Source organism: Phascolarctos cinereus, unplaced genomic scaffold (assembly GCF_003287225.1).
Source record: "Phascolarctos cinereus isolate Bilbo 61053 unplaced genomic scaffold, phaCin_HiC Scaffold_726;HRSCAF=1367, whole genome shotgun sequence".
Lineage (NCBI taxonomy): Eukaryota > Metazoa > Chordata > Mammalia > Diprotodontia > Phascolarctidae > Phascolarctos > Phascolarctos cinereus.
Window position 1 is genome coordinate 233,136,405 of NW_027556098.1, and position 12,063 is coordinate 233,148,467.

The window sequence follows — 12,063 nt, forward strand, 5'->3', positions numbered from 1 at the left end:
GAACTCAAAGTTTTAAAAACACATGTTTTAAAAACAATGTTTTCACATGCAACTGGGAAATAAGAAATACAGGAAATGGGGTACAGAAGTCTATCCTGCTCTGCAGGAAAATAGAAGGGGAAGGGGATAAGAGAAGGGAGCGGGGAGAGATAGAAGAGAAGGCAGACCAGGGGAAGGGGTATTCAGAATGCATGCCATCTTGGGGTGGGGGGAGGGGTGAGAAATTTGGAACTCAAAAACTTGTGGAAGTGAATATTGAAAACTAAAAATAAGTAAATTTATATTTTAAAAAAAGAGTTTCTGACAGCTGACAGTGTTTCTCCTCCAGTCACCTTTTTTTTTCTGATGTGAAAATGACTCTTACACTAAAAGCATCAGTAAGTATATGAGACCATAATTAAAGCTTTATTTGATATAAAATATGTGAATATATGTACAAATCATTTATATAATAAACATTCCACACTACCATGTTGTATAATCCAGCTACCGTACCCTACTCCCTCCCCCCAATCACCTTGTGCCCTTTTTGCATTTGTCAGCCTTGGAAAAGAGCCAAGGGCTTAGACAATTATTCCAGGGTACTGAACAGCCTAAAAGAGGTATATTGCTTCCTGGAGGGCCAAGCTGACCATTGAGGTACCATGTAGGTGCTGAGAAAAATCTGCTGTAATATTCTATGAAAGGTTCAACTTTAACACCAATTCCAAAAATTCCTTTGTCAAGCTGGTCATTTTTCTATGAAATAAAAACACAAATCCTACAAACTACCAATGTTAAGAGATAGTTTAGCTTTATAAATATAGTTAAATATTTCCCCACCTCACTACACCTGATTACAAAGTCTTTTCTCTCAGAAATAAATATGAAACCCAGACTACCTTTGTTTTGAAATAAAATCATTAATATAAAAAAATAACTACCGAGGTTTTGAATTCCCACTCTCTAATTTGCTGAAACCCTGCAGATGGAAACAAAGTGAAGTGTGACCCATTTCCCTAGGATGATTTTTCCATGTAGATTCATATTAAACTGACATTTCGGAGGTAAATGTTTTGAATGTGTGTGCTCAACTACTGAAACTTGTCCAAATCTTAAGATGGTCTGACAATGTTCTAACATGAAGGTCTGGATGGGTTTCAGAAATAGATTGACTGGTAATCATATCTACAAAATGGCTGGTGTATTTCAGTGTGAGCTTGATTTGGGTTTTGTACCATGACCAAAACTCAGAATTGAACATGTCATTGGTTTCATTGGGGCTGCCATATATAAGCTTGCTTCAAAAATGGAATTTGCATGTAATTGCAAGTACAGAGGGACCGTGTGGCTGCCTGCAAATTACTTTGGGTTATATCGTCTAAGGCACTTTTTGATAAAGATTGAGATCAGTTTCTGGGGGCGTTGCTGATATTCTAGTAAGACTTCATGGGGTGAATTGATCTGGTCACATTCCAGTCTGTTGAGAAGGGTTACACAGACAACAGCAGCTAGAAAATGAAACACAAAACAAAACACAAGCATTGTTATTAGCATGTCACCCTTTGTATATTAAGATGATTTGCATCTCTTATACTAGGCCATATATGTGGAGTTGTTTTTCTTGCATTGGTGCGGAAAAGTCATGCAGTGTAGAATATATTTTGTACTTTTCATGGTGACTCATATAAGGGAGTCTCAAAACAACCTATAATAAGTGTAATATAACTATTTCCCTGCCTCCTTTTGTATAATACTTGATTAAAATGAGGAGAAGCAAAGCAAAATGTACTCTCATATATCTGAAACATTCACCAGGGAGGCAAAGTGTTTGATTTTGCTGTTTAAGGAAGAATCCAAGGTGAGAAGGTCAATGCCTTGGTACAGTACAGAACCTTATATTGTCAACATTAGGGCCAATTATTGATTGCATTTAATAGAGTCACAAAGGAGAAAATGGGTGATGGCCATCTTTTGGGAATTGACAATTTAGTGACAATACTGTCTATACATTATTGCTAAAAGAAATATCCAATGATAAAAAAAAAGTTAAACATAGGTAACTGGACCAGGTAATCACTCCTTCCTTCTGAAATTAAACAAGGAAGAGAAAGATTTTATTTTTGGTTTTTCATCTTAAAACATCTGGCTTAGATGTGGGGAGGAGTATAGTCATAACTAGAAATAGGGCACTAAGGTTTTGTCTACCCTGTAGAGACCCAGAGACTGCTGTGCCCATACCTTGCCAGGGGCAGGAGTGTGAGAGAATCTAGGGGTTGTGGGCTGGAGGAGATAACAGGATCATAGATTTTCACCTGGAAAAGACCTTACAGGTCATTGAATTCAACTCTCTTAACTTACAAATGTAGAAATTGAAGCACAGAGAAATTAATTGACTTGGCCTAAGTCACACAGCTAGTATGTACCTGAGGCAGAATTTGAATCTCCAACTCCAGGTTCAGAACCCTATCATTATACCATGGTGCCTCATCAAGCCTATAGCACTCAATAGTCACTAGCAGTCTCCCCTCCAAGAACAAATCAACTGTGGTCCTGCTTTGCTTCTGAGATCTAAAGAGATGGGTGCATTCAGGGTGGTTTGGGGTGCCCCCTCTCCTTGTGTGACTGTACCTACAGCTGGTCAGTCCTCTGTATATGCTGCTGGTCCCCTACCCCAACTATTTTTCCTTAGGTAAAAAACCAAACCAAACCTAGTTATACATCTGGAGAAGAGACAGTGACCTGTAAAAGCCAGCATGGGAGCAATTCTCAGAATCTACAGAGAAGAATCCTAGATCACTCAATGGGTTGCCTTTCTCTCAATGCTCAATGCTCCTCAATGCTTCCTCTTGGGAAGCTACCTCCTCGGGCCATTGCTAGTCAGAATAAGAAGTAATGAAAATATTCAACCAGGGTGGAATCAAATATTCCACTATTTAGGGTCCTTTTTGTTTCAAACTCACTCAGTTGTGAAGTTGGCTGTCAGAGCAAGGGCAGAACCAAGACATTTTCAGGTTAATGATCACCAAGTCTATGAAGCCCACAGATGCCCATTAGAGAACAGGAAATGTTGACAGTCTCCCTTCTAATCCTTTCCTCTTGGCAGGTAGATAAAAGTATATTCAGTCCATGGCCTTTTCATACCACAAAGTAGGGGGTGGAACCAGGGTTTCTTGGATGTCTTTTCTGATTATTTCAAGGACAAGACTAAAAAGTCCAAGGAGGACAGTTCATAGCCATCTCAGTGGTATTTTTCCGGCCTTGGAGACCCCATTAATAAGTAATGTATAATAATCTTGTCACATAAGATTACAATTTCCAAGAGCAATGAAAAATGGACTAATTACACACAGCTATTTTTTTTTTGTAAAAATTAAGCGTGACAGCTTTGTTACTTTAAGGCACAGATGCCTACATCAAGGATCCCAGCTATTAAAATGTCACTGAGAAAGTAAGCCAGTCCACTGACCTGAAGTTAGTGTGGCATGGGACTCAGAGAGGTCATCCTGGTCCAGGGACACATAAATATAGGCAAAGTTGATAAACATGGAGAGATTCTACATAGCTAATCATCTGACTTACGTTGGATTTGTAAGAAAAATGACACTCCTTTTCCCAACTCTAAGCCTTTTCCTTGACTGTCCCCCATGCTTGAAATGCTTTCCCTCTAACCTCCTGACTACCTTGGTTACTTTTAGTACTCAGATCAAATCTTCATACCCCCATCTCCTCCAACAGTGCCTTCCCTCTGCTATTATCTGCAATTTTCTCTGTTTGTATCTTGAATGTAGGGCAGCTAGGTGGCACAGCAGATAGAGAGCCAGGCCTGGAGTCAGGAAGACCTAAGTTCAAATTCAGCCTCAGAAGCAGTGTGACCCTGGGTAAGTCACTTATTTAACCCCATTTGCCCCACTTCCTCATCTATAAAATGAGCTGGAGAAGGAAATGGCCGCCCACTCTAATACCTTCACCAAGAAAACCCCAAATGGGGACACGAAGAGTCAGATGCGACTGAACAACAAAATCTTGAATGTACCTATGTATTTGTGTGTTTGTGTGTTGTCATCTTCATTAGACTATGAATTCCTTGAGGGCAGAGACTGTGTTTTTTACCCTTCGTATTCCCAGCACTTAGGCACATACATGCCTGAATTAAATGATGAATTAATCGATTGATTGATTCTTAACTGGGTACTATATGATACAGGACCAAAGTGTCTTTGTGGACAGTCTGATTTTCCTTAGTTGTTAGTGTTCACTCTCTTCTCTAATTCTCCTGCATACACTTACCTCTACACATATTACATCCCCAAGGAAGAATATAAATGTCAGGGCAGGGACTCTTTTTTTAAAAAATTTGTCTTTGTAGTCCCAAACGGCTAGCACGATGACTTCCAACTAAGAAATACATAATATATGCTTGTTAGATTGGATTTGGTATTTTCAGCATTGAGGCTTTGCTCATCATCACACACTTTTTTGGGCCTGGGTCTGGGTCTGTGGTTTCTTTGGTGCAAGGGACTCCCTCTACCATGTAAAGAGGCAACTATTCCTCGGCTTGGAAAGTCTGGGGCTCTCACTGAGACATTAGGTGACTTGACCAGTCACACAGCCAGCAAGTGCCTAAAGCCGGACTTGATATGTATAGCCTTATATGAGATTGTTATCGAAGTGATTGTTGATAAATCAAAATAAATTAATAAAAAAAAACGGACTTGAATTTGGATCTTCCTGGATCCCAAACCAGCTCATTACCCACTGCACCACACTGCTTCTCTACTTTGCCACTCCCTTTTCCTATTACCATTGTTTAGGGTCTGTCCTGCTGTCCATCCTCTCCTTTATCTAAAGGAAGGAAAGAAAAGGAATAAGCATTTCTATAGCATTAGGCACTGCGCTTGCACTTTACAAATATCTCATTTGATCCTTACAACAACCCTGGGAGGTAGGTGCTGTTAATATTCCCATTTTGCAGTTGAGGAAACTGAGACAGACAGAGGTTGAGTGACTCTCCCAGGGTCACAAAGCTAATAAGTGTCTGAGGCTGGATTTGCCTGTTATTGTCCCCACTTTATAAATGAGGAAATTGAGACAGAGGTTGAGTGACCCTCCAAAGATTACCCAGCTAGTAAATGTCTGAGGCTGGATTTGAACTCCAGGTCCAGCTTTCTATCTACTGTTCTACTTAGCTGCCTCAAAACAGGAAATGTTCTATTTCTGGTCTTTCATGCTGGGGGATCCTTCAGGTTACCCTTTAGAGCAAATAAGCTTTAGTCAAAGGTTACTTTTCCCCAAACATTTGCATTTGAAGCTTTTTACCTGTAAGTGCAGAAAAAAAATAAGGCTATGTAGCTAGAAAAAGAAATTTTAGGTAGTTGAAGAGGACTTTTTTTTTTGTTCTTGTTTTTGTTTTTAAGAGAAGTATGAAGGCCTCGTGCTGTACCCACTGCAAAGGCAGAGCTGTGACTAACTGTAACCCAGTACCTGGGACGAATTCTGTTGGCAAATGGGAGAAGGACGGTTGAGGTAGATGGTAGACATAGGTCATGAGATCTGAAGACAGTGAGGAACTCTGAGGGCAGGGTGTTTGAGGGGTACAAGTCTTGGGTGGAAAAATAGACTGTGGGCCAGGCACCGAACTTACTGGGGAGAAGGGAGAGTGGTCTAGAGGTCTCCAGAAGACAAGAAGAAGGATTGGGCCAGATGGAGTGAACTTTCAAGGACTAGAGGTCCTTGTTGAGCAGTGGTGGCAGATGGTAAGTCTAAATATGGCAGTAGGAAGCAGGTAGAATGCCAACTGGCCCTGTGCTTCAGGAAGTGCGAGGAAAGGACCAGCCTGCCTCTAAGAGGGGGTCAAGACATGTGCCATCCTCTCTTCTGTTGTCTTTGGTTTTTGAAACATTCATGCTTGTTAAGTTCATGATAAACAATTTTTTTTAAAAGGACTTAGATGTCAGTGAGTTACTGAAAATGAAGAGACTATAAGAGGAAGAGATTGTATCATAGGGTGGAATCCCACCTATGATAGGCATCTGAGACAAAACCCCAGCTGTCCCCTGCTAGTTCTGACTCTGTCTGAAAGTCTACCTGCTTTGATTGTTTCAGAGTGCCTGGGAAAGGGAGAGGGTGTGTGTGAGGAGGCAGGGCTGCAAGGAAGACGTTATCTCAGGATCTGGCAGAGTTGGAGAACTGAATGCCAAATTAGCTTCCTAGTCCTGGCTCTGTTACACAAGGTAACAGGGTCACAGAGAAGTACCATCATTGATTACCTCATCCCCTGTAAGATGATTTTCAAAAATTGGAAACAAATTGCCTCGTGGGAACTGAAAAGTTGTTTCCTCTGTATCTTTTGGAATATTTATCATCTTTCACAATTCATTTCCCCATTCCTAGTGAGGTATTCTTCTTTACTCCAGCCAGCAAGAGGATATCAGAATGAAAAGCATTCTAAGTCAGGGTTCCTTGCACCTTTCATTGGACTTAATAAGGTAATGTTAAAAATACTGAATATATTCTGTGTGCTTCTAGTATTTGTCAAAGGAAATAATACTGAATTCCACTTTCCCCCAATGAAAGATTCTATAGCTAAGTGATTGTGTGGGTTAGAAACAAGGAAAGACAGAAAACGGAATTTCAGCAAAACTTAATCTGAGACAAACATTAGGCTCAGTGTTGTCATTCAGCAGAGTGAGTGGCAAAATGTATTGTCTTCAAAAAACTGAGTGGGAATCGAACTCTCTTATCAGAAGCTCCCAGAACAAAAGGATTAGCATCTAAAATCATAATTTTACTTTTTTCAGCCAATGGAGATTCAGCCTTGAGAGGAAAAAGATCTGTGCATGTTATAAAATTTTTTTTAAGAAAAGATGTAGGTAGGCAGCTAATAAACACTATATGCTGTGCATATAGAATTGTGTAGTTTCAGCCTTCAGTTGTAGTGCTCTTGAGTGAGTTCCCTAGTTCCCCTTCTGCTACTTGCCTTGGAGGATGATGATGATGGTAGCATTAATCAACATATGTTGGAGGGAGGGATGGGTTTTTGGGGGGAAGTGATGATTTCAGTTTGGGGCATGTAGAGTTTGAGATGCTAGCAGGACACTCAAGTGGAAAATACTCAGTACATAGCTATGTGTGTGAGACTAGAGTTCAGGCACATGATTGGGGCTGAATATTTGGAAGTCATCTTCATAGAGGTGATTATTGAAACCAAGAGTGTGGATGAAATCTGTAAGAAAAATAGCATAATAATAATAATAATAAAATATTAACCATAATAATATATTTCTATGGTATTTTAAGGTTTCTAAAGCACTTTTTGGGGGACCAAACCTGTGATTTTATTCATTTAGGAAATTACTGGTGAGGAACCTCTCTTTACCAAAGCAGACTGGAACTAATGAAGAATAAAATGAGCAGGACCAGGAGAATAATTTATATGAGAACACTGTGAAAACAAATAACTTTGAAAGCTGTAAGAACTATGATCAATAAAATGATCACTGATAATTCCAGAGGATGGATGATGAAACATGTTGTCTGTAACAGAGAGGGTATGGAATGAAATACATATATTTTTGTGTATAGCCATTGGGGAATTTGTTTTGCTTGACTATACATATTTGTTATAAGAAATTTGCTTTTTTTTCTTTGCTTTTTTCCCCTCAGTGGGATGGAGGGTGGGATAGGAGGAAGGCAGAGAAAATAGATTCCTACTATTTTTTTTTAACATAGAGTTGCTAAAGATTGAAATATTGCATGAACTTTCAGATAAAGTTGCTGTATTATTAATATTGTCATATTTTTGTTACAAGATAGCTCTCACTAAGTGGGAGTAAGTGATGTTTGCAGTATAAAAAAATTAATAAAATTTAAAGTGCTAAAAAAAAAGCAGAGTGGCACTTTATGATATCTTAGAGTTTTAGAGATTTGTGTGGAGCACTTAAGAGGTTAAGTGACTTGACCATGCTCACACTGCTAGTATCTGACAGAATTTGAACCCAGATCTCCCTGACTCCAGTAAACCATATTGCTTCTGATGGAAGGCATTATCTGCCCCATTTTACAGAGGAGAAAATAGAGGCTCTGACAAGTTAAAAGGACTTGCCTATAATTACACACCTGACAAGACTGAATCCCAAATCTGCAATCCTTTCTACTATGCCACATACCCTCGTAGAATAGACTAAACCCATTCCTCTCTAAATCTCAGGTTTCTTAACTATAAAATGGGGATGATACCATCCATGGTACCTGACTTGTAGGCTTTTTGTAAGGCTCAAACATGAGTTAAAAGTATTTGCAAATGTACAAGCACAATATAAATAGCTTTTTGTCACCGACCCCACCTGAATGTGTTTCCAACATATTAAACCAACATGTCCAAAACCAAAATAATTATTTCCCCACCAAAAAAACCCAAACTCTCAACTTCTCTTTTGATCCCCTCCAAGTCAACTAGGCTCAAAAGATCAGGTCCATCTTTGACTTTTCCCTCTCCTTCATTCCCCATCCAAGCAGTTGCCAAATCCTCTTGATTCTCTATTCATCATCAGCATCTCTAATTTCAGATGGATTGATGTCTCTCTTCTCCACTCAATACCCCAGCTCAAGTCCTCATTAACTCTTACCTTGACTAGGGTACTAGTCACCTGAAAGGTCCCTTCTCTCCAGTCCAAACTTCTTCATACAGCTGCTAATGAGCACACCTTACAGTGTCTCCTCTTCGCTGAAGATTGTTCCCTAGTTCTCTAACTTTTAGTCTGGTGTTATAGACCATTCACAATCTAGTTAAAAACCTAACTTTGGCAGACTTCTTTCATCCTTCTTGGGGTAGCTAGGTGGTGCAGTGGATGGAGCACTGGGCTTGGAACCAGAAAGACTCATCTTCATGAGTTCAAATCTGGCCTCAGACACTTACTATCTGTGTGATCCTGGGCAAGTCATTTAATCTTGTTTGCCTCAGTTTCTCATCTTTACCAAGAAAACCCCCCAAAATGGGGTCATAAAGAGTTGGGCATAACTAAAAACAACTCAGCAACAAAATTCATCCTTCTTCCCTTCACATACTCTATGTTACAGAGAAAGTAGACTACCAGATATTCCCCACACATGCAAGGACTCAAGGTCCACAAATACCTTATGAACTCTGTAGAAAAGGTGATTGGAGGGAAAAGAAAAGGTATATAGGATAGGACTAAAAGGGACAGCATAGGGGGAGGGAGTTCTAGGCAGTTCTATGGAGAATAAGGGCCCTGAGCTGGAAGAGAGGGGAAAACTGGAAGGGTGACTGGGATCCTTTGTGTATTAAGGAAGTTGTTAATACTTGGTCTTGGAATGGATCATTTATAGCTATACTCCTACCTGTTTTACTTGTCTCTGTCACTATCCCCGTGCAAGCTTATGTTTTTTTGTTTTGTTTTGTTTTTGTTTTTGCCACGCAATGGGGTTAAGTGACTTGCCCAGAGTCACACAGCTAGTGAGTATTATGTGTCTGAGACTGGATTTGAACTCTGGTCCTCCTGACTTCAGGGCCAGTGCTCTATCTACTGTGCCCTTAAGCTTATGCTCCAAAGAACATAAAATAAGCATACATTTCTTTCTGATCATGCATTTTTCTTGCTTTCTGTAAGGTTCAGGAATGGGCAGAAAGTATATGTTTGTGTGGGACAGAGACCACTTACTCAAAATTAAAAACAAAGGCTTAGATACCTTGAAAGTAGAAAGGAATTTATTGCTTTCTCATGAGAAAGGGTACTGACCCTGGTCGCCATTGCGGGCCAGGAAAGTACAAGTTCCTTACAGAAATAAAGGCCTATTTATACCCTAACGTGAGTTCCTCCTCCCTAACCCCTTTCCCCTTATCCCATTGGCTGGGCTTTCAGGGGGTGCAATCTATTCACAGAGACACAAGTTTGCCCAGAGACAAGAAAAGGTGGGAAGCTTTTCAAGGATAGGCAGTTCAGGTTAGGGGCAAGGTTATTCTTTCCGCTAAATACTTAAAAACAGGGTGTGAGCTGGGGAGGGTTTTGAAAGCAACAATCAAGAGCTATTAACAAGAACCATTGACCCCCCTGAGGAGGCTTCACTTCTGAGAGATCATCTCTCACATGTTGATTTAACAACCAAGATTTTGGAGCTAGAAGATACCTTAGAGATTATTTAGTCCAAGGGATCTTAATCTGGCATCTATAAACATACAAAACAATTTAGCTAAGTATTTCAATATAATTGGTTTCCTTTGCAATCCTAGGTATTTTATTTGATTCATTTAAAAACATGATTCTGAGAAGGGCTCCATAGGCTTCACCAGACCACCAAAGGGGACCATGACCCACAAGAAGGTCAAGAAGCTCTGATCTAATCTAGCCTCATTGCAGATGAGAAAATGGAGAATCACAGAGGTGGAAAGACTTGTTGGAGGAGTGTAGCAGAGTTGGGACATGAATGAACTCAGGTCTTCTGATTCCAAATCCCAAATGCTTTTCACTACATCATTGTTTCCCATAAGTAACATCTCATACTGATGCTTAGAAATAGATTAAGAAGCTTCATTACATATGTTTTTTAGTTGTAAATTTGTTATGTCTGGAAGTTATATTCTAATACTACTAGTAGATTTTTAATTTAGCCTCTAAATCTGCCTGGCAGCAAAGGAGAAAAGTCATTCTAACAGAGGGTAATGGAAGGGAGAAAATCTTATGAATCAAATTATCAGGTAAAAATACCATTTCTTAATCTTACATTTAGTACAGAATCATACACCCAGTAGGTGCTAGACAAATTATATTTGGTGTTGATGATTTATTTCATGGCAGTGAATTTCAAAAAGAGACAGTGGCCATGTTAAATACAGATAGTGCATGGCTTTTGAAATTTTTTGCTTTAATGTCCTGCTATGTGGTTATCATTTTCCAGCTGGGTAGTAATCATTCTCACCAAAAGAAACTTTTTTTTTTTTGCTGTGCAAACTTCATCTGGAGCTTTCCAAGTAGGTCTAATATAGTGTATAAATTTGCTTGAAAACAACTTTTTTTTATTGGTGAGCTTGTGAATTACTTTCTAAAGGATATTTAAGATGATGGGAGGCAGCTTGGCATTCAATTCAATTCTGTAAACATTTATGAAGTACCTAGTGTATGCAAGGAACTGGGCTAAGCACTGGAGATATAGATAGTTTCAATTCTGCTCTTTTTTTTTTTTTGCTTTTTGGTAGCATTTGGGGTTAAGTGACTTGCCCAGGGTCACATAGTTAGTACGTGTTGTGCATTGTATGTCTGAGACCAGATTTGAACTCAGGTCCTTCTGACTTCAAGGCTGGAGTCTATCCACTGTGCCACCTAGCTGCCCCCAATTCTGCTCTTAAAGAGATCACAATCTAATGTGAGGAAAGAAATGTATGCAAATAACTAACTACAAGTAAACTGAAATAAGAAATAAATTATAAAATTTATGTGGAGGGAGAATTTTTTTTTCACCTGCAAAGGTCAGGGCAGGCATCACGGAACAGGTAGTACTTGAGTTGGTTCTTGAATCAAAAGAGAGAATTCAAAGAAGATGAGTAAAGCCCCTTCCAGGCATGAATGATGGTGTGGGCAAAGGCACGGAAATGAGAGAGAGAGAGAGAGAAAATAGGATACAGGGAAAGAAAATAGTCCATTTGCCTGGAATACACAGCATAAGAAAGAAACTGGGAGCCAGATTGTAGAGGGCCTTGAATACTAGGATATGGATTATACTTTATCCATTAGTTAATAGGGAGCCATTGAAAGTTTTTTTTTTGTTTTGTTTTCTGTAGTAGAGTAGTGACTTGATTGGGAGTGGTTATAAAGATAATCTGAACATTGATGTGAAGGATATGTAATTGGGAGGAAATAAGGAATATGGGTAGAGTTACCAAGCATACCTACTTGTTCCTATGGAGAGCTGACTCCATTATATCCAGTTTGCATGACTAGTGAAATAGAGGAGAATTTGGGAAGAAGTGGAGTATCAGAGCTGTTTTCATTAGTTAAATCCACATTAAGTATATTCCTTAAGCTAACAAGACAGCACAGTAACTCAGAGAGTGGCAGAGCTAGAGCATAA

At 39.4% G+C, this 12,063-nt stretch overlaps 1 protein-coding gene across 3 annotated transcripts in view; it reads right to left on the bottom strand.

Moving 5' to 3' along the window:
- Positions 1 to 386: 386 nt before the first annotated feature.
- UPP2 (uridine phosphorylase 2) overlaps positions 387 to 12,063 on the bottom strand; it is a 53,385-nt gene continuing 41,708 nt past the window's right edge. For all 3 annotated transcript variants that reach the window (XM_021004947.2, XM_021004958.2, XM_021004959.2), the window contains one exon: positions 387 to 1,490. In XM_021004947.2, coding sequence (XP_020860606.1) covers positions 1,342 to 1,490 — 149 coding nt within the window. In that variant the 3' untranslated portion in view covers positions 387 to 1,341. The remainder of the gene's footprint in view (positions 1,491 to 12,063) is intronic.